The sequence below is a fragment of the Polypterus senegalus genome, chromosome 3 (assembly GCF_016835505.1).
Source record: "Polypterus senegalus isolate Bchr_013 chromosome 3, ASM1683550v1, whole genome shotgun sequence".
NCBI lineage: Eukaryota > Metazoa > Chordata > Cladistia > Polypteriformes > Polypteridae > Polypterus > Polypterus senegalus.
This window is the reverse complement of record NC_053156.1, coordinates 184692760-184716722: the sequence shown is the minus strand read 5'-3', so window position 1 is coordinate 184716722 and position 23963 is coordinate 184692760. Positions and strand designations below refer to the sequence as shown.

Genomic DNA, 23963 nt, shown 5'->3' with positions numbered 1-23963 from the left:
CTGTATAGGGCTTGTATGGTTGTTTTAGCTTTAGCATAATGCGGATCTGCAACCCCGCTTCCGCTTTCTTTCCTCCCTCCGTCTGTGTCATCTCCTAGACCCGACAACAATCCACGGAGAGGCCGCTGGTTTTGCTATGTTGTCTGGGATGTTGTGCGTGTGATGAAAAACACTCGAAACAGATGTCTGGCTCTGGACATCGATGTCTATAAGGTTCTGAATGGTGTAGCAGATGTTCGCCGAACCGATCGTGCACAAACAAGGACAAAAAAAGTACAAAACAACAAAAAAGTGCACTGAAAAGGAGAGCCCTTAGCCGCTGCGACCATGCGTGCCGCCGTGCTCCTAGCTTAATCGAAGGAGGCTAGGCACTTTTTATAACTTTTTGGTTAGTACATTAGAAAAATTATTGTTTTGGTAAATTATGCACATTATATTATATATCAAAAATGCCGGCAGTCTCAAATTCTCACCGATAAACATTATAAATATACCCGAAGAGACACTTTTAAGGAAATTCAGAAAATTTTGCTTGGAGAAGGGGATCGGCTTAAATACCGGTCATCGGCAAATACATGTAATTTAGTAGGTAGAGAAGGGGTTCGGCTAATATACCGGGTCGGCCTGTATTCCGGGATCTACGGTAGTACCGAAAATCGTAATCTGAAGTTTATCTGAAAAAGTAAAATTAGTAACACATTAAAGATAGCTTACCTTAATGCAATAAGTATCAAAAATAAATCAAAGATGTTTATATGCAGCTGAGTATAATTATAGTATTATAGCAATAACAGGCTGTATTATAGCAGTAACAAGCTAAATAACAAAAATGACTAAGAGTATAACAGATTTATTTTAGGAAGGATAGATAGAACAGATTACAGGGAGATATTATAGTCATGGGGAATTTTAACTACTCAAAGATTAACTGGACAAACTTAGCAAATAGTGGTGTACAAGAGTAGCAGTTGGAGGGTGAACCAGGATAAGCTTTTAAATATGGAGAGAGATGAAGAGCAGTGGAACAGGTTTAAAAACATTTTACATACCATACAGAAAAGGGACATACTAAAATTTGGAATTAATAGGAAATTAAAAAAAAATGCTGTGAGTTAATGAGCTGTAAAAGAAGCTGTAAAGTAAAATATATATATATATATATATATATTATCATCAAAAAGGATATTAGGGAAGCTAAAATGCACTTAGAGAACAATATAGCAGATAAGGGGAAAGATTACCGAAAGAGATTCTTTCAGTATTTTAACAGTAAAAGAACAGTCAAGGAGGTGAAATGCAACAACAACAACAAAGGGGAATTAAAATACAGGGTGGGCCATTTATATGGATACGCCATAATAAAATGGGAATGGTTGGCGATATTAACTTCCTGTTTGTGGCACATTAGTATATGTGAGGGGGGAAACTTTTCAAGATGGGTGGTGACCATGGTGGCCATTTGGAAGTCGGCCATTTTGGATCCAACTTTTGTTTTTTCAATAGGAAGAGGGTCATGTGACACATCAGACTTATTGGGAATTTCACAAGAAAAACAATGGTGTGCTTGGTTTTAAGGTAACTTTATTCTTTCATGAGTTATTTACACTGGAGAGTGGCATTAGTCGAACATCCCTTCGGCGGATTTTAGCTACTCACAAATGGCACCCTTACAAACTCCAGCTACTGCAGCATCTCAACGAGGATAACCCAGATCGGCGCACTGAATTTGCAGAATGGGCAAAACAAAAATTAGAACAGGACGCAGAAGATTTTGTTCAGTGATGAGGCAAACTTTTATGTGAATGGTGAAGTTAACAAACAAAACCACCGCTATTGGTCTGACACTAACCCACATTGGATACATCCCTCCAAGACTGTTGGAACAAAAAAATTGATGGTATGGTGTGGTATATGGGGTACAAAGATAGTGGGGCCATTCTTCATCAATGGAAACCTCAAGGCCACTGGATATGCGAAATTGCTACATGATGATGTGTTTCCCACTTTATGCACTGAAGCTGGCACGTTCCTTGAGTTTTTCCAGCAAGATGATGCACCACCACATTATGGGTGTCAGGTCCGAGCATTCCTAGATGAACAGTTTTCTGGAAAGTGGATTGGTCGTCGTGGGCCAGTTAAATGGCCCCCAAGGTCTCCCGATCTGACCCCCTTAGACTTTTATCTTTGGGATCATCTGAAGGCAATTGTCTATGCTGTGAAGATACGAGATGTGCAGCACCTGAAACTACGGATACTGGAAGCCTGTGCTAGCATTTCTCCCTGGTGTTGCTATCAGTGTGTGAAGAGTGGGAGAAGAGGGTTGCATTGACAATCCAACACAATGGGCAGCACATTGAACACATTTTATAAGTGGTTAGAAACTTGTAAATAACTCATGAAAGAATAAAGTTACCTTAAAACCAAGCACACCATTGTTTTTCTTGTGAAATTCCCAATAAGTCTGATGTGTCACGTGACCCTCTTCCTATTGAAAAAACAAAAGTTGGATCCAAAATGGCCGACTTCCAAATGGCCACCATGGTCACCAGCCATCTTGAAAAGTTTCCCCCTTCACACATACTAATGTGCCACAAACAGGAAGTTAATATCACCAACCATTCCCTTTTTATTAAGGTGTATCCATATAAATGGCCCACCCTGTATACAGACAATAAAATAGCTGATGTCCTAATAGGAAAAAGATTGAGCAACAGTAAAAAAAAAAAATTTAACTGAACAGTCAGCATGGTTTCAGATGAGGGAGGTCATGTTTTACTAAGATGCTACAATTATTTAATAAAACAAGTGGCATATGATATGGTGCATATTTTGATTTTCAGAAACCATCTGATAAGGTACCATATGTGAGGTTGGGCATCAACATAAAAAAGTGCGAGTTCAGGGCATAGTGTGTAGATGGGTAAAAAATTGGCTAAACTCAGGAAGCAGAGGGTTATGGTGTGAGTAACCTTATTTGAAATAGGTGATGTTAAGAATGGTATCCCTCAAGGAAAGGAGGAAGGTAAAAAGAGTGGAACTGAGGGTAGGAACTTTGAATATTGGCAATATGACTGGTAAGGGGAGAGAGTTAGCTGATATGATGGAGAGAAGGAAGGCTGATATATTTTGCATGCAAAATACTAAATGGAAGGGAAGTAAGGCTAGGTGGCTCGGATGTGGATTCAAATTGTTCTATCATGGTGTGGGTGGGAGGAGAAATGGGGTAGGGGTTATTCTGAAGGAATAGCATGTCAAAGGTGTTTTGAAGGTGAAAAGAGTGTCAGACAGAGCAATGATTATATAGCAGGAAACTGAAGGTATGATGATAAATGTTGTTAGTGCATATGTTCTGAACGTTGGGTGTGTGATGAATGAGAAAAATTATTTCTAGAGTTGGATGAAGTGTACACAAGTGACAGAAAGTGGTGATTGGAGTGGATTTCAATGGACATGTTAGTGAAGGGAACAGAGGAGACGAGGAGGTGATGGGTAGGTATGGTGTCAAGATGAGGAATGAAGAAGGTCAGATGATAGTGGATTTTGTGGAAAGGATAGACATGGCTGTGGTGAATATGTATTATAAGAAGAGGGCGGAACATAGAGTGACATAAAAGAGTGGAAGAAGATGCACACAGGTAGATTATATTCTATGCAGAAGAGGCAATCTGAAGGAGATTTAAAGACTGAAAAGTGGTGGCAGGGGAAATTGTAGTTAGGCAGCATAGGATGATGGTGCAGATCAAGAAGAGGAGGAGAGTGAGGGCAGAGCCAAGGATCAAATGGTGGAATGTGAAAAAGGAAGACTGCAAGGTTTAGGTAGGAAGTAAGACAAGGACTGGGTGGCAGTGAATAGTTACCAGATAGCTGGGAAACTACAGCAGAAATAGTAAGATTGACAGCAAGAAGGATGGCTTGGCGTGAAATCTGGACAGAGAAAGGAGGAAAAGGAAACCAGCTGGTGGAATGGGGAAGTACAGGAGAGTATATAGAAGAGGAGGATGATGAAGAAGAAGTGGGATAGTCATGGAGATGCAGAAAGCAGACAACAGTACAAGGAGATAAGGCATAAGGTGAAGAGAGAGGTGCAAAGGCTAAAGAAAAGGCGTATGAAGAGTTGTATGAGAGGCTGTACACTAAGGAGGGAGAAAAGGACCTGCATTGATTGGCTAGACAGAGGGACTGAGCTAGAAAAGATGTGCAACAGGTTAGGATGATAAAGCATAAAAGTGGAAACATACTCACAAGCGAGGAGGGTGTGTTGAGCAGATGGAAAGAGCAATTTGTGAGGCTGATGAATGATGAGAATGAGAGAGAGAGAAAGAGAAAGTTGGATGATGTGAAAATAGTGAATCAGGAAGTGCCACGGATTAGCAAGAAGGAAGTAAGGACAGCTGTGAAGAGGATGAAGAATGGAAAAGCTGTTGATCCAGATAACATACCGAACAAAGATTTTTAGTGAAGCAGTATTTAGTTGTATGAAATTAAATCAAATGTGAAAAACTGGCTGTGCAAACATTTGGGTCCCTTTGTAATTCTGAATGCATGTAACTGCTCAATACTGATTCCTTCCCTACACCAAATTGGTTGGATTAGCTCATTAAGCCTTGAAGTTCACATAGAGGTGTGTCCAATCATGAGAAAAAGTATTTAAGGTGGTCAATTGCAAGTTGTGCTTCCCTTTGACTCTCCTCTGAAGAGTGACAGCATGGAATCCTCAAAGCAACTCTCAAAAGATCTGAAAATAAAGATTGCTCAGTTTCATGGTTTACGGGAAGGCTATAAAAAGCGATCTCAGAGGTTTAAACTGTCAGTTTCAATTGGAAGGAATATAATCAGGAAATGGAACGCCAAAGGCACAGTTGCTGTTAAATCCAGGTCTGGCAGGCGAAGAAAAATACAGGAGTTGCATATGCGCAGGATTGTGAGAATGGTTACAAATAACCCACAGATCACCTCTAAAGACCTGGAAGAACATCTTACTGCAGATGGTGTATCTGTACATCGTTCTACAATGCAGCGCAATTTGCACAAAGAACATCTGTATGGCACGGTGATGAGAAAGAAGCCCTTTCTGCACTCACACCACAAACAGAGTCGCTTGTTGTATGCAAATTAGAACTGATGAGACAATAATTCAGTTATTTGGTCATAACAAAAAGCGTTTTGAATGGTGGAAGAACAATACCGCATTCCAAGAAAAACACCTGCTACCTCCTGTCAAATTTGGTGGAGGTTCCATCATGCTGTGGGGCTGTGTGGCTAGTTCAGGGACTGGGGCCCTTGTTAAAGTCGAGGGTCGGATGAATTCAACCCAATATCAACAAATTCTTCAGGATAATATTCAAGCATCAGTCACAAAGTTGAAATTACGCAGGGGTTGGATATTCCAACAAGACAACGACCCAAAACACAGTTCGAAATCTACAAAGGCCTTCATGCAGAGGGAGAAGTACAATGTTCTGGAATGGTTGTCACAGTCCCCTGACTTGAATATCATCGAAAATCTATGGGATGATTTGAAGCAGGCTGTCCATGCTCGGTAGCCATCAGATTTATATGAACTGGAGAGATTTTGTATGGGAAGAATGGTCAAAAATACCTCAATCCAGAATCCAGACACTCATCAAAGGCTATAGGAGACATCTAGAGGCTGTTATATTTGCAAAAGGAGACTCAACTAAGTATTGGTGTAATATCTCTGTTTGGGTGCCCAAATTTATGCACCTGTCTAATTTTGTCATGATGCATATTGCGTATTTTCTGTTAATCTAATAAACAATGTCACTGCTGAAATACTACTGTTTCCATAAGGCATGTCAATAATTAAAAGGAAGTTGCTACTTTGAAAGCTCAGCCAATGATAGACAAAAATCCAAAGAATTAAGAAGAGTTCCCAAACTTTTTCATATGACTGTATAATTTGACTGCTTACTTTATCTGAAGGGAACTTACAAGAATTACAATTGTTTACCCTTCTTTTGTTTTTCCAATTGGAACAAAGGAAGGTGAAATTATTTGCTCATGGCCATGTAGTGTGAAGTAGCAGGATCTGAACCAAGTCCAACTGCTAGATCAAAAGCCTTAACCATTACACCACACAGTATGCCAATAATATTAGCTGTTAGTTAAAAAAATACAAATATTGTGTACAGAAAAGCACTTAGTTAGATAGTACTTCTTTCTCTTTTTTTTATTAGTTTTATTACAATCCATACAAATCAATCAAGTTTTTACAAAAAGAAAAATTGAGTTAAGAACAAATCGATCCCCACCCCTGAGACAGAGAGAGCATGCCAAACGGCGTGAAATTTAAGGCCTGTAAACATACCTAAATTAATAAATTCTCTGTGCTTTATGAGCTTATTTTAAAATATTACTCATTAGATCCTGCCATGTTTTGAAAAAAGCCTGTACGGATCCTCTAACTGAGTATTTGATTTTTTCCAATTTCAAATAGTATAACACATCAGTTTCCCACTGACTTAAAAGAGGAGAGTTTGGGTTCTTCCAGTTTATCAGAATAAGTCTACGTGCCAAAAGTGTAGTGAATGCAATCACGATTTGTTTGTCTTTCTCCACCTTAAACCCATCTGGAAGAACCCCAAACACAGCTGTTAATGGGTTAGGAGGGATTTTGAGACCAAGGCTTTCTGAAACGTAATTAAAAATTTTCATCCAGAATGATGTTAACTTGGTGCAGGCCCAGAACATGTGACCCAGTGAGGCTGGAACTAGTTTGCAGCGTTCGCAGGTTGGATCATGCCCTGGAAACATTTTGGAGAGTTTTAGTCGAGACAGATGTGCTCAATATATACAGTAATTTTGAGTTGTCTAATTGTGTGCTTAACAGTGTTAATTCTTCCAGCTAGTGTGAGATAAAGGGTTGACCATCTATGCAAGTCTTGCTTGATTTTTTCCATGCCGACGGCAACATTTTGTTGATAAAGAGCTTTATATTTACTTGTGATGTTTACCCCTAGGTATTTAAACTGTTCTGCAATGATAAAAGGTAGGGTATCTAATCTAATATTATATGCTTGAGAATTCACTGGAAAGAGTACACTTTTATTCAGATTAATTCTGAGACCAGAGATCTTCTGAAATTCTGTGAATGCTCTAAAGACTGCAGGCACAGAATTTTCTGGGTCCGATATATACAGTACCATATCATCTGCATATAATGAAATTTTCTGTTCCAGTCCTTCTCTGCTAATCCCCTTTATCTGATTAGTATTTCAACAATGTATTGCCAGTGGTTCAATGGCAATTGCAAACAGCAGCGGTGACAAGGGGCATCCTTGTCTAGTACAATGTTCTAGTCTAAAGTAGTCTGAGCAAATGTTGTTGATGCAAACTGAAGCTTCTAGGTTAGTATACAGTAATTTAATCCATGCACAGATGTTCGGGCCAAACCCAAACTTCTCCAATGTAGTAAAAAGGTATTTCCATTCAATCATGTCAAATGCTTTATCTGCATCCAATGATAATAATATTTCTGGGGTGTTTGATTTAGTTGGTGAGTATATTACATTAAACAGGCGTCGAAGATTTGAAGATAAGTGTCGGCCCCTAATAAATCCAGTTTGGTCTTGTGATATTACCGAGGGGAGCACTTTCTCCATCCTTCTACCTATGATTTTAGAGAGTATTTTAACGTTGTTATTCAGAAGTGAAATTGGTCTGTATGATGCACATAGTAATAAGTCCTTATTTTGTTTTGGAAAAACGGTGATTAGTGCTTGGCGAAAGGTTTGAGGAAGAGATTGGTTATCTATGGCTTCTGTAAATGTTGATAGTAGGAGAGAAGCTAGCTGAGCGGAAAATTTCTTGTAAAATTCTGCAGGGTAGCCATCAGGGCCTGCTGCTTTCCCGCCTTGGAGTGACTTTATAGCATCTAGTAATTCTGATAACGGCAGAGGTTTCTCAAGTTCCTCCGCACTAAAAGTGTCTATTTGTGGTATTTGTATTGTATCCAGAAATGCATTAGATTGTGTATTGTCTTCTTTAAACTCAGTAGTATATAAGGATTTATAGTAGTCTCTGAAAGTGTGCATTATATTTTTGTGGTCGACGATTTTATCTCCGTTCGCGTTGGTGATTACTGAGATTGCATTGCACACTTCTTGCTTGTGAATTTGTTGAGCTAAAAGCTTATTAGCTTTCTCTCCATGTTCATAGTGATGATGTCTGGATTTATAAATTAGTTGTTCAGTTTCTTTAGTTGTCAAGAGGTTTAGTTCTGAATGTAGATCCTGCCTTTTCCTATGTAGAGTTTCGCTTGGTAGTTTGGCATGTTCTTCATCTATTCTAGTAATTTCGCTTTTTATCTCTGCTACTTTCTTGGCTTCGAGTTTATTTCTGTGGGAAAGATATGAGATAATCTGTCCTCTTAAGAAGGCCTTAAGAGTTTCCCAGTTAGATAGTACTTCTGATGCCTGTTTTATTGACAGTACTATAATGGAAGCCCGTTGTCTTATAGAGCTTCCCGGGCTAAGCTAAGTAACACAGCTAATGATTTTCTAAACAGAATCTCAAAGGGTCTGAGAACTGACAGATGTTTTTCTTTTTAGAGATTACTTTATTTTTTGAATGTTCTGACTGATCTTTTGAAAGGTTTGTGGTACTGCACCAATCTGAGGTCATAGTCCTGTGTTGGTAAAGCGTGACATAGCCTCTACATTTAACACTAGAATTACCAGAGCCTAAGAAAAAACGCGTAGATCCATCCAACCTTAAATCGCTTCTTAAATCCATTTACACCTCTCCGCCAGCGTCTTTTGTCATCTAAATGTGCAGATAAAGACAAGCTGCAAGCAGCTGGCTATTCCATCCCCCCACCGACTTAGAATTTACACGAACTTCTCCAAGCTCATGCCTTGATTGATTAGATGAGGGATGGAAGTGGAGTTTGAGTGGAAGTAATAGATCGATATTTGGAACACATGCATTTTATGTTTGTTCTGTTTCTGCAGTAATCTGTGTAAACACATTTTTAAAACAGAAATGTTTTTCATATTCTAGTAGTAATTGACAAAATGTAGGCATAAACTATATAATGTATGAAGCCTGATGTCCAAATATCAAAGAAACACTTTCACAAAAGGTACAAATATAACAGAACAAGTGCTATTTTATTCAAAAATATTACTGCAATAAAAAAAAAAAAAGCCGCCTTAGCATGCCACATTGACACACAGTTACTACAACTGCCTCGGTGGCGTATTGGTATCAGCCACTGACTGGTAATCAAAAGGTCATGAGTTCGATCCCGCACGACTCAGTTTTGAGAAGTAAACTGCTCTTATTCTTACTATTTTAGAATAAAAACATACATTTGATTTTAGTCTGTAACAGCTAGTGTAATTTATGATACTTGTAAAGGTTAGCTTTTTTTTTTTATTCACTTTTCATTCTCTCATTCGTGTTCAGGATCCTTCCCTACCTCCCCTCCCCATCTGACACTACTGTTTTTACATAAAGACACGCTATAGCTCTGCAGTGTATCACGATACATTCTTGTACCAATGCTTGCAAACTGAAGTGCCTGCATGCACTTTCGTGGCATTACACGTGTATTTTTTGAGCATGCCCTTGTCGCTTAAACACAGGAACATATGTTGGTGTACAAGTATAACAAAACAAGTGCACTTTTATTTCAGATTATAACCGAAGAAAAAAGAAAGCAAGTTACAGTAGGCGGTTGATATGACAGCTTGCGTGGTGCAATGCTAAAAACTGCTGATTTCCAATCCGTGCTATATAAAATCATCACATTCAAATATTAACAGTTCCCACACACCCAAGGACCGCCCTTCCTACATTTACGACACGTGTACTTGTTGCAGTGTACACGCCTCTCTGTGCTATGATTCCCATTACACTGAATGAGCACCTGACACTGTACTTTCTTCCCTACATAAATAACATTCGAGCTATAGCGCGTCTCTAAATAAACAATATTCGAGCTATAGCGCGTCTCCAAATAAATAATATATAGCTATAGAGAGTCTCCAAATAAATAACATTCGAGCTATAAAGCGTCTTTATGTGAAAACAGCAGTGTCAGATGAGGGGGGAATGGAAGGATCCTGAATGCGATTGAGAGAATGAAAAGTGAATAACAAAAAACAAAAAAAAAACACAAAGCTAACCTTTACAAGTATCATAAATTACACTGGCTGTTACAGACTGAAATCAAATGTATGTTTTGATTCTAAAATAGTTAGAATAAGAGCAGTTTACTTCTCAAAACGGAGTCATGCGGCATCAAACAGGTGACCTTTTGATTACCAGTCAGCGGCTGATACCAGTACACCACCGAGGTAGTTGTGTCAATGTGGCATGCTAAGGCGGCTTTTTTTTCTGCAGTTATATTTTTAAATAAAAGTGCACTTGTTCTGTTATCTATACCTTTTGTGAAATTGTTTCTTTGATATTTGGACTTTAGGTTTCATACATTCATATTCATATATAGTTAATGCCTACATTTTGTCATTTTCTACTAGAATATGAAAAATGTTTCTGTTTTAAAAATGTGTTTACACAGATTACTGTAGAAACGGAACACACATGAAATGAGTGTGTTCAAATTCATGATCTATTATTTCTACTCAAACTCCACTTTACTCCCACATAATCAATCAAGGCATGAGCTGGGAGAAGTTCATGCACGTTCTAAGTCGGTGGGGGAACGGAATAGCCGGCTGTTTGCAGCTTGTCTTTATCAGCATATTTAGATGACAAAAAACGCTGGCGGAGAGGTGTGAATGAATTTAAGAAGCGAGTTAAGGTGGGACGGATCTATAAGTTTTTTCATAGGCTCTGGTAATTCTAGTGTTAAGTGGGGAGTAGCTACCCTAGTTGATAAGTTCAAACACCTAATAACAGTGAGGCATGATCTACCTTCTTCAACCATTTGTCACTGAAAACCAGTTTTTTATTATTAATCTGATGTATACAAATAATGTATTAGCCAATGAGAAACCGCTGAACATTTTAATCCAAACCAGTGCAGCACCACATTTATTCATTACGCTTTTAACATGCAGATCTGTAAATGTTTAACCTTAAAGCGAAAATGTATTTATTGAGCATTTCCACTTCATTGAGTCATGTAATAACAATACCTCTGAATGAAGAAAAAAACAAAAAAACACACACATACACACACTATGGTAGCTTTTTTGTTATCAACACAAAAAATAAACACTATAAAACAAACAAAAACTCCTCCCCATTTTGATTTGAATTTAAGGCCCATCTCAGTACATACCTGGTGTTGGAATTTGCGAGGGTCTCGACTATTAATTGGTACCAGACTACCATAAACATGAAGCTCGCGGACAACAGAAATGTCTCCCTTTAGTTCATCGCGGAATGACTCTGAAGAGCATTTCCTCAAACGAAGAAGACCAATTAAAATGTCCTGTTTGGGGTCCTCATATGACAAGAAGGTCTCCCAGCTGCCATTTGCAACATAGTCTCTGCGTATGAGCTCCACCTGCATGGAATAGTAAAGATAAAAACACAAATGTAGTTCCTAGTTTTATTAGAATAAAAAAGTGTCATCCAAAGAAATAAAAAAACAATGTAGCAATTGAGTGAGTTAAGTATTAATGTAATAATGTAAACACTCAGTTTTTATTTCTTTTACTGTCTTTATATTTTATAACAACATTTAAAGCAAAAACCAAAGAATAAGCAAATTAACATATTGCAAAACTCAAAATTACATGATAAGACAGAAAAATAAATTCCATATTTCAGAACACATTCTAGAACACATTTTAAAACACAGTCAATATTAGATGATATGACAGAACAATAAGTGATACATTTTTAGAACAATTAACAGAGAAAAAATTGATACTTAATGATTTAAATGACAAGTTTAATATTTTTCAAGTCAAAGATATTTCTTCGTGATCATCGAATATATGCATTTGTCATGCAAAATTGTTTTCTAAAGTTAAGCATTTTCTATACATTTAAAAAAGTCCTAGCATTTTATAATGTAATCCATGTGTCAAGGAGCACCATTGAAAAATAAACACCTAAAACCTTACCAAGTATGTCCTTTTTGAAGTGGGAAAAGAAAACATGCCTTCAGTATTTATGACACATGTTTGTGACAACAAAAGGGATCTGGAAATATTCACTTTATCTCATACTCCTTGCACTATTTTTGTCAAGGTATGGGCACGTTTTCTATTTACTTGTGTGATATCAGCAGGATTCCTAGGACGAATCCTCACATAAATGCAGCAGTAAATCAATACAATACCAAGGACATGGCATGAACACTTTACTGAAATTTTGTCTTTTAAAAGGTAATCATGCCAAAAAGAAAGTGCAAAGCTGGTGTTCTTTTAAAATGACCGAATCTCATAAAATTGGTGTTTTGATATGTATAAGCTATTTTAAAATGTGGAGGTAAAGATGTAGATCAATGCTCATTGACTTTATTGGTTTGAAAAATGGATGTCTTTGGTAACCTATCATGCGGCCTGCACCCAATAAGGTTCCATTATAAAATGCCAGGAGTGGCTATGTATTTTTTTTTTAATTTATCAAAAATACTTAACTTTAGAACACACTTTCTTGTGGCAAATGCATATATAATATGTCTGTGAAGAAATAACATTGATTGAAAAATACCAAACTAGTCCTTTAACAACTGACAAGGTTAACACAAATCATGCATTTCAAGTAATACAGTACACACCTGTATAAAATAATGATATTTTAATTACAAATAACATGTCCAAGATGGCAAAATTGTTAGAAAGTGACACAGTTTGCCTATGAATTGTGTTTAAGAACACAGCATAAGAGGTATTTCAGATACAATTTGGTAGATTGTTTAGTAAATAAGTGTTGAATATGCAAATTTTTATTCCTTTTAAAGCATTTTATTAGACTATGGTTAATTCAAACAGGGCATTACAATAATTAACATAAGAAATGGAAAATATGTCTATGTCATCTCTGATTTAGGTTAGTTTGTATATTCAGTTTTTGAACTCTAAAACTCTAGGGGTCATTGTACATGTGTATTAAGTTATAAAAAACCCAACCTAGTTTACTTGTTAGTGTGGGAATATTGTAAGACAGACTGGTATTATCCATTTTCCCAGGATGGATCCCTAGTCCTGAAGTAGCAAACTGCTGCCAGTCACTATTAATGCCAGCTAAAAGCCTCAGTTTGTCTGACTGGGCCTCCTTTTGGAATGTAGCATCTGTTGCTTTATCTGATTAGAAGATCGATTCCAGACCATGTAGCAGGCAGGGACATCTCTCTCTAAAGTGCAAAATGAACTCAAGCTCTGAAGAAAGGACCATAAACCCAGGATGAGTAACATTAATTGACAGAACTTTGCACTAATGGTCAACCAACTGGATGGGCTTATGTGCACTCAAAAAGCTAATAACACGACTTGTATTCCTTCCTATAAAAAAACTCCCTGTAACACCCTAATTAATTGCTCTTCTCAGGATTCATAAGTAATGTGCCTTTTCCTATAAGAGAGGAAATTTCTGTCTAAGCCAACATATAAAATTGACAATTTACATGTCTCTTTCTGCAGAAGAGAAAAAGTTAAAATAAGCTGTTGTTATTTGATGCTTTTTGTTGTTTGTGTCTTTTGTCTATATATCTATACTAATAAAAGGCAAAGCCCTCACTGACTGACTGACTCACTCACTGACTCATCACTAATTCTCCAACTTCCCGTGTAGGTAGAAGGCTGAAATTTGGCAGGCTCATTCCTTACAGCTTACTTACAAAAGTTGGGCAGGTTTCATTTTGAAATTCTACGCATAATGGTCATAACTGGAATCTATTTTTCTGCATATACTGTAATGGAGTTCAGCTGGATGGCCGTGGGGGACGGAGTATCGTGTGACATCATCACGCCTCCCACGTAGTCACGTGAACTGACTGTGAGCGCAAGACGTAGAAAACAAGGAAGAGCTCCAAAAAGCGCTGAAGAAAACATGTATTATACAATTGAGAAGGCAGCGAAACAATAAGAAGCAAGCGAGTGAAGCATATTCATGAGTGCAGCTACTGCGGAAACAAAGCACGGTGTAAACCGTAAGTTTAAATTAAGTTTATAGACACACTCCCACTGCCGTTTCTCATGCACAGTGAGGCATACAAGTATATTCATGACTGCACCTACTTTGGAAACAAGGCACGGTGTAAACCTAAAGTTTAAATTAAGTTCATAGACAGGCTGCCGCTGGCGTTTGTCATGCCCATGACTAATGCGGGATATAAGTTTAATGAGAGCACGCAGGGTATAAACGAGAGTTTTGATCACTTTGTAACAAAGTTAAAATTGCTGGTGAGGGGCTGTGCACCAATACTCACAGAAAAATCCACAAGTTAATACACACGCTGTCTCTAGAGTTTCTCCACACTTTGAATTCTCCAGGCACTACTTACAATAGGTTACGTTGACAATCATGTTAAGTTATTTTTAAAATGTTTCCTTTTCTTAGCACAAGCACAGCTGAGAAGCTTCGATACATGTGCTCCATAACGCGTTAAAAATAACGCATTTAATCACACTTTGCATTCCAAGCAAATGGGAAGTTCTCTCAATGCACGATACTGCGGAAACAAAGCACGGCGTGAACCATAACTTTACATTAAGTTTAAAGACAAACTCCCACTGCCGTTTGTCATGCCTACTACGAATGACGGTATTCGGGAGATACAAGTTTACTGAGAAGACACAAGGTGTAAACGAGACTTTGGATCACTTTGAAATGGAGTTAAAATTGCTGTAGCAAGAAACTGAACGAAACATAAATGTTTTACTTTTAATAACTTATAGACTACATTTTATTTTTTCCCCTTGCACTCAGTGAGCGAGGCCAATGGGTGATCAGTTGACCTCCAAAGAGCGCAGAGACTTTTGATCACGTCAACGTGTCTGCAAAAAGTGGCGTCTCCTGACCTGCAAAAATACTATTAAAGTCAAGCAGCCTGCGTTGCACGTATACTCTTAACACTGCAGAGGACACAAAGCTAATTTTCTTTAATTGCTGGCGATTACCATCTTTAAAATGTAGTTTACCCAAAACCACTCCAGTAGTGCTCAATGTATCTTTACTTCTTAAAACGTTAATGTTTTACTGTTTAATAGCTTATAGACTACATTTTTTTTTCACTTGCACTCAGTCACCACAGCTATACACACACATATAGACACATACATATATATACACATATATATAATTTGTGTGTGTGTGTATATATATATGAAGATATGTATGTATGTGTATATATATATATATATATATATATATATATATATATATATGTATCTGTATATATGTATGTGTATATGTATGCATATATTTATGTGTATATATGTGTATATTTATATATATATATATATATATATATATGCATATGTATCTATATGTGTATATGTATATCTATATGTATAATGGGTGTCTTAATAATTATTAATAATTAGAATTCCTACAATATACAGTAATTACACAAATACCACAGATTAATTAATCCATCATTCTTTATACCTCACTTAAAATGATACACTGCCACTGATATTTACCTGTTGTGGCAGACGACTGGGAAAGCTCCCTGACAAGAATGTCCCAAAGACAGAAGGACCAGTGGAGACAACATATTGGGGACAACACCCTGGTATATGTTGGGACACCTCAGCTTGCTGGGGAGCACATGGTCACTGCCAGAGGAAGCCAGGTCACTTGAGGAATCCTGGACGGCAGCACTTCTGCCACACTCTTAAGTGCTGCCAGAAGAAGGTCCAAGTGCATATGGAGTACTTACGGGTATCAGTGCAGCACTTCCGCCACAACCGGGAGTGCTGCCTGAAACTAATTGGAGAGTACCTGGAATACTTCCGGGTGTGATATTAAAGAAGCCGCCTCATTTCATTCTGAGAGCCAGAGTCGAGAGGTGGAGGACAGACCTTGCAAGGAGAGGAGTTGAGGTGGCAGAAGAAGAAGAAAAATAGTTAAAGGTGAGAAAGAAAGAAAGGACAGATCTATTTTGGGGGAATTGTGCACTGTGGGCAGTGTGTAAATAAGAAGAAAATAAATTATGTGTACTTTGGGACTTGTGAGTCTGCGTGCCTGTCTGTGTCAGGGCTAATAAAACTTTAAACACAGTGTGGAACCTTAAGTGTCACAGCATAGTGTTTAAATGTAAAACAGCTCATTTATTAGATACAGTATATTCTTCACAGAGTCTCTTCTAAAAGCAAAGGAAATAATAAAATGAATAAAAAAATGAAATGTCATTGTTAATTAAGTATAGGCCAGATTTTTCTTGCAACTTCATATTAGCCAGAACAGCATTAGCCAAATACTTTTTTTGCTGCATTTTTTAAGTAAATGTCACAATTCACAAAGAAAATGTGAAATTTTAACGGAACACATTTTTTTTCATACAAAGAGCATCACAATTACTGCAACACTGATCATTTTACATACTGCCAATGAACTGTAAAAACTTAAAAAAAAAAATACTGCAACAATCTATTATTATATGTACAAGGTGCAACTGACGCCATTGATCAAATTCAGTAAATCACCGAGCCAATTGTGCTTGAACTGGCTGCATGCAAGAACACAGAGGCCAACGCTGATGGTTGCAGACTAGTCTAGTGCAGTGGCTGTATCCCAGGGACAGGGTTGCTGCAGTGCTGATGAGCTGGCTGCTCAACGAATAACAAAGGTTTAAAATGAAATGTACGACCATGTTTAAGATTTTTGAGCAAACAGGCAATCACTTCAACTGTGTTGAAAAAAAATAGTTTGTATGCTTCCCTGTCAGCCAAAGATACTCTTCTCCTGTCTCTAAGGAAAACTGGACTATGTCAAAATTGTATAAAACGGTCCTTTAATGCAATGTGCTTTATCACCTGATAAAAGAACACAATTATTCAGTTGCATAAAAATAACAAAAAAAGATTACTTTATGCATAGAGGTGGCCTAATGGGTGTGCGGTGCCAGTTACGTCAAATGCTGTCACTGGTACGTATGGGCTGTATAAACTTGTGCACGAATTTAATAAAAAAATTATATTAACATACACCAGATTTTCTCATTACAGTATTCAGCTACAAGATAACACACTGACTTTATCAAAATATAACAATATAATCTATTTAAAAAGTGCAATTAATACATAATTCATGACAATACCATGACAGTACGATATGCGATGCGGTGTCATGCAAAAATTAGCATGGCCTCTTCTAGAAAAGTACACATATTGTAAGTATACTCTGTGTCTCGATATGCAGGATGTCATAGTCAACTCACATTGATGTCATGTCAGCCGGTTATCATTAGCGATACATTTTTTTGTGCATTAATATTCGGAATATGGAATGTTTTCAAAGATGTACATGTACGAAATTTGACCTTGAAGAGGGATTTTAAAAGGGTTCCTCTTAGAAGCATCTCAAATAAATATATGCAGTTGCCCCACTTGCCACTCCCAAACGCCGCTCTTGTTTATTCAGTTGCTGTGTATATTTCCTATTGTAAGAGCCAATCTTTGAAATTTAATGCTTAAAATTAAATTCATATAGTATTTGCTTGACTCATACAGAAGAATAGCTAATAGCTAATAGAATGTAATTTTCTTTCATAGCCATAGCCTTTTACTCCGTGTAAGCTGATATGAGATAGAATTTTCTTGCAATATTTGAGATACAGTGTGTTAATTAAGTCAGTTTTTAATTGTTGTTTAGATCAGGTCCCACAGATAGCATGTACCGAAAAACTCATTTACTGCATAAAAACGGTAGAAGCATACAGTTTTCTGACGGTTTAGAAATGGCTTGACTGTATTACCAAATTTAAAGAAATGAAACAATATTTATAAGATTAAACCAGAGCTTAACTTAAACAATAACTTTTTTTTTACTTTGCAATACTAATATTTTCTGTTTTACTTTGAATTTTTACTAAAGCTTTTAAAAAACAAAGAAATGTTGCCTGCAGAATCATTTCAAAGCATCAAGCCTTTTGTCAGAATCCCATTAAACATAGTGAAACTGCAGAACTTTGGTAATTTTGTGTAAACACAGATACAATTTTCCATTAGAAAACTTGCCATCTTAAAGTATTGAGCTGGAAACTACCATCTAATGACACTCATGCTCCAGAATTCGTCAACAAAAGAAAAAGAACCAAGCTACTGCGAGGTACTAATAATAATAATAATAATGCATTTTATTTATAGGGCAGTTTACATTAGCAGTAAATCTCAAAGTGCTACATAAAAAACGTTTAAATAAAGGAAAGACAAGATAAAATGACAGAGAATTATAGCATTCTTTATTTAATCCCAAGGGGAAATTCACATACTGTAGGAGCAGCATACTGATAAAAAAAACCAATAAATTAAAGAGTGATAAAAATGCAGGTATAACAGACAATAAAACTTTGTATAATGTTAACGTTTACCCCACAGGGTGGAATTGAAGAGTCGCATAGTGTGGGGGAGGAATGATCTCCTCAGTGTGTCAGTGGAGCAGAGCAGTGACAGCAGTCTCTTGCTGAAGCTGCTCCTCTGTCTGGAGATGATACTGTTCAGAGGATGCAGTGGATTCTCCATGATTGACAGGAGCTTGCTCAGCGCCTGTCGCTCTGCCACGGATGTCAAATTGTCCAGCTCCATGCCTACCTCACCAGTTTGTCCAGGCATGAGGCGTCCCTTTTCTTTATGCTGCCTCCCCAGCACACCACTGCATATAAGAGGGCACTCATCACAACTGTCTGATAGAAAATCTGCAGCATCTTATTGCAGATGTTGAAGGATGCCAGACTTCTAAGGAAGTATAGTTGGCTCTGTTCTATCTTCCACAGTGCATCAGTATTGGCAGTCCAGTCCAATTTGTCGTCCAGCTGCACGCCCGGGTATTTACAGGTCTGCACCCTCTGCACACAGTCACCTCTGATGATTACGGGGTCCATGAGGGGCCTGGGCCTCCTAAAATCCAACACCAGCTACTTGGTTTTGCTGGTGTTCAGGTGTAAGTGGTTTGAATCGCACCTTTTTACAAAGTCCTTGATTAGGTTCCTATACTCCTCCTCCTGCCCACTCCTGATGCAGCCCACGATAGCAGTGTCGTCAGCAAACTTTTGCACATGGCAAGATTTCGAGTTGTATTGGAAGTCCGATGTATATAGGCTGAATAGGACCGGAGGAAGTACCTCTGCGGCGCTCCTGTGTTGCTGACCACAATGTCAGACCTGCAGTTGCCGAGATGCACATACTGAGGCCTGTCTGTAAGATAGTCCACGATCCATGCCACCAGGTATGAATCTACTCCCATGTCTGTCAGCTTGTCCCTAAGGAGCAGAGGTTGGATGGTGTTGAAGGCGCTAGAGAAGTCCAGAAACATAATTCTTACTGCACCACTGCCTCTGTCCAAGTGGGAGAGAGATCGGTGTAGCATATAGATGATGGCATCCTCCACTCCCACCTTCTCCTGGTATGCAAACTATGCGAACTACTATACTTAGGAATATGCTTTCCTAAATAGAAAAGTCTTTAGCTGTGCTCTTATCTTTTAGTTTTGCAAAATTGCAAATGAAAGCAAGGTTGCTATATTGGAAGATTTAAGTGTGTGATGATATAAGACTTCTTATCTTGGATGATTGTTTGTACTTTTGCCCGAGTTAACACTAGAATCTCTGAAGCCTACGAAAAAACTTTCCGGGCCACCTTAAAGTCCTTCACACCTCCTTTTCAGCATCTTTTATTTTGCAAATGTGTTGATCAGCTCTGGCAGCAGGCAGCCTGCTATCCCATCCCCCACCGACGCAGCTTTACTTGTACACAAAGTTATCCCAGCTCAAATTTGTTTATCTGGGTGTGAGGTGCCTGGAGTTGTATAGGGTAAATAATATACAGTGGGTACGGAAAGTATTCAGACCCCCTTCAATTTTTCACTCTTTGTTATATTGCAGCCATTTGCTAAAATCATTTACATTAATTTCTTCCCTCATTAATGTACACACAGCACCCCATATTGACAGACAAAAAAGAATTTTTGAAATTGTTGCAAATTTATTAAAAAAGAAAAACTGAAATATCACATGGTCGTAAGTATTCAGATCCTTTTCTGTGACACTCATATATTTAACTCAGGTGCTTTCCATTTCTTCTGATCATCCTTGATCACCTTCATTTGAGTCCAGCTGTGTTTGATTATACTGATTGGACTTGATTAGGAAAGCCACACACCTGTCTATATAAGACCTTACAGCTCACAATGCATGTCAGAGCAAATGAGAATCATGAGGTCAAAGGAACTGCCTGAAGAGCTCAGAGACAGAATTGTGGCAAGGCACAGATCTGGCCAAGGTTACAAAAAAATTTCTGCTGCACTTAAGGTTCCCAAGAGCACAGTGGCCTCCATAATCCTTAAATGGAAGACGTTTGGGACAACCAGAACCCTTCCTAGAGCTGGCCGTCCGGCCAACTGAGCTACCGGGGGAGAAGAGCCTTGGTGAGAGAGGTAAAGAAGAACCCAAAGATCACTTTGGCTGAGCTCCAGAGATGCAGTCAGGAGATGGGAGAAAGTTGTAGAAAGTCAACCATCACTGCAGCCCTCCACCAGTCAGGGCTTTATGGCAGAGTGGCCTGTCGGAAGCCTCTCCTCAGTGCAAGACACATGACAGCCCGCATGGAGTTTGCTAAAAGACACCTGAAGATTCTCTGGTCTGATGAGACCAAGATAGAACTTTTTGGCCTTAATTCTAAGCGGTATGTGTGGAGACAACCAGGCACTGCTCATCACTTGTCCAATACAGTCCCCACAGTGAAGCATGCCGGTGGCAGCATCATGCTGTGGGGGTGTTTTTCAGCTGCAGGGACAGGACGACTGGTTGCAATCGAGGGAAAGATGAATGTGGCCAAGTACAGGGATATCCTGGACAAAAACTTTCTCCAGAGTGCTAAGGACCTCAGACTGGGCCGAAGGTTTACCTTCCAACAAGACAATGACCCTAAGCACACAGCTAAAATAATGAAGGAGTGGCTTCACAACAACTCTGTGACTGTTCTTGAATGGCCCAGCCAGAGCCCTGACTTAAACCCAATTGAGCATCTCTGGAGAGACCTAAAAATGGCTGTCCACCAACATTTACCATCCCACCTGACAGACCTGGAGAGGATCTGCAAGGAGGAATGGCAGAGGATCCCCAAATCCAGGTGTGAAAAACTTGTTGCATCTTTCCCAAGAAGACTCATGGCTGTATTAGCTCAAAAGGGTGCTTCTACTAAATACTGAGCAAAGGGTCTGAATACTTAGGACCATGTGATATTTCAGTTTTTCTTTTTTAATAAATCTGTAACAATTTCAAAAAAATATTTTTTTGTCTGTCAATATGGGGTGCTGTGCGTACATTAATGAGGGAAAAAAATTAATTTAAATGATTTTAGCAAATGGTTACAATATAACAAAGACTGAAAAATTGAAGGGGGTCTGATTACTTTCTGTACCCACTGTATTATTTGGAACGCATAGATTTCACGTGTGTTCCGTGTCTACAATGATCTGTGTATATGTTGGATGAAAGGAAATGAGGGGCAAGAAATGTTGAACACATAACTAGAACAGAAATTTTCTTCATGTTCTACTAATAATTATCAAATGCTGTTGTGAAGTGTATAATGTGTGAAGACTCAAGTCCAAATATCAAATAAAGACCTTCACAAAAGACCCAGATATAACAAAACAAGTGTGCTTTTTTCCAAGAATTTAACCAAAATAAAAGAAATTGGGATAGGGTACGACACACACACACACACACATATACAGCATGTACATTGGCTGGTGTAGAGGTAAGAACTGCTGTCTTCAAGTCGAGAAGTGGCGGCTTTGATCCTGGGGTTTTCATGGATTAACTGTTTTGAGTAGTGAGCAGCTATTTATTACTACTATTATAGAATAAAAATATACATTTTATTTATTTGAGCCTGTAACAGCCGGCATAAATTTATGGTACTTATAAAAGTTAGCTTTTGTTTAATTATTCACTTTTATTCTCTCAGTCACGTTCACGGATGAGGGTTCTACAGAGAAAGAGAACAGAAGCCTGCAGCTAAAGACACTTCAGTACACATGTACTTTGTTAGCATGCCTGTGTCAATCAAACAGAGGAAGCTCTGCTGTCTACTTTATGCTGTTGGAAGATAAGTAAATAAAGCTAGGTAAATAGCATTTGATCTGGCTTTTATATAAGTAACATATAAATGTTTCTTATGTAAAGACCATCACAAAACATAATCACAAACGGGATTTTTGAACGATACGTTGGCAAGCTCTGTAAGCTGTGCTGCTTCGTTGAAGAACAGGTGTGGTGCAGACTGACTGGCAGGATGACGCTGAACCTCTTCCTACATTCAAATAGTGCCATATTTTGCCTTTACGCCTGATGTAGCTGCGTAGTTCTTATAAGAGAGTGGACATGTCTTGAGGGGAGGGCTTCTGTTCTCTTTCTCCAATGTAGAACCCTCGTCCTCATCTGAGTTCACCTCTGTTATAGCACGTCTTTATTTGAAAACTAACAGTGCGAGATCGGGGTGGGAGTGAACGTGACTGAGAGAATAAAACAATAAAAAAAATGCTAACCTTTACAAATACAAGACATTTACACTGTCTGCTACAGACTCAAATCAAATGTATGTTTTTATTGTGTAACTGTAACAATTAGAGCAGCTCACTACTCAAAACTTTTATTTTGAGATGCGGGAAGGCTTGAACCCGCAACCTTTAGAATAGTAGGCAGCAGTTCTTACTGCTGTACTACCAAAAGTCACACTAACCCATTTTTTCCTTTGGTTATAGTCTTTACTAAAAGCACACCTGTTCTGTTATATTTGTACTTTATTTATTTGATATTTGGACTTCAGTCGTCATACATTATACACTTCATGTCAAATTTTTATCATTAGTACTAAAACATGAAAACAGTTTGTCTTTTAGGTATGTGTTCAACATTTCTTTTATTTCCTCTCATCCCACACTTACACAGATCTTTGTAGACAGAAATCACACATGAAATACATGTGTTCCAAATAATCTATTTTTTAGCCTATACAGAGCCAGGTAACTGACTACATGATAATCAAGGTCCAGCTCAAACTGGGAGAGATTTTTGCCCTTGCTGCAGCGGAGGAAGGATGGAATAGCAGGCTGCTTGGGATTATTGACACATTTACAAGGCAAAAGAAGCTGACGGAGAGGTGTGACCGGATTTAAGGTGGGCTGGATTTATGAGTTTTTCTCATAAGCCTTGGTAATTCTAGTGTTAAAACCAAGCCCAATTTCTCCAGAAGACCTGGCTAAAGCTGAAAAACGCCTTAGTCAACTGCTATAATTTCCAGAAGAATTAAAGGCTTTAAAGAAAAATGTGTGCATAAAAAAGAACAGTCAAATCTTCAGACTTGACCCAGTCATACAAGATGGAATACTGAGAGTTGGAGGAAGACACGACAAAGCTGCTATGCCAGATGAAGATAAGCATCCAGTAATTCTTCACAAGCCTTCACATACTGCTTCCCTTATATGACAGCACATTCATAAAGAAATTGGACAATGTTGTCGCAATTGTACACTCGCACAACTATGCCAGAAATACTGGATACCTCAAGCAAACGTGATTATCTGAAAAACCATTTCAAATTGCACAACATGCAGAAGATACAATGCAAAGCAGGAGAGCAAAAAATGGCAGATTTGCCGGAAGATCGCCTAGTACCAGATCAACTACCTTTGTCCAATGTTGGAGTTGTTTATTTTGGCAAATAATTTTCACTTGTTTAATAATCAGAGCTGTAAACATTGAGACTGCACACAACTTGGACACTGATTCATGCATTAATGTTATTTGCAGAAGATGACGGTAAAATCATGCATTCAGATAATGGAACAAA

At 38.2% G+C, this 23963-nt stretch overlaps 1 protein-coding gene across 1 annotated transcript in view; it reads right to left on the bottom strand.

The window, feature by feature from the left end:
* The window catches only part of elp3 (elongator acetyltransferase complex subunit 3), a 412219-nt gene that overhangs the window by 53035 nt on the left and 335221 nt on the right, over window positions 1-23963 (bottom strand). Inside the window, exon 13 of the mRNA XM_039748296.1 lies at window positions 11273-11500. Within this exon, the coding sequence (XP_039604230.1) occupies window positions 11273-11500 (228 nt within the window). The remainder of the gene's footprint in view (window positions 1-11272; window positions 11501-23963) is intronic.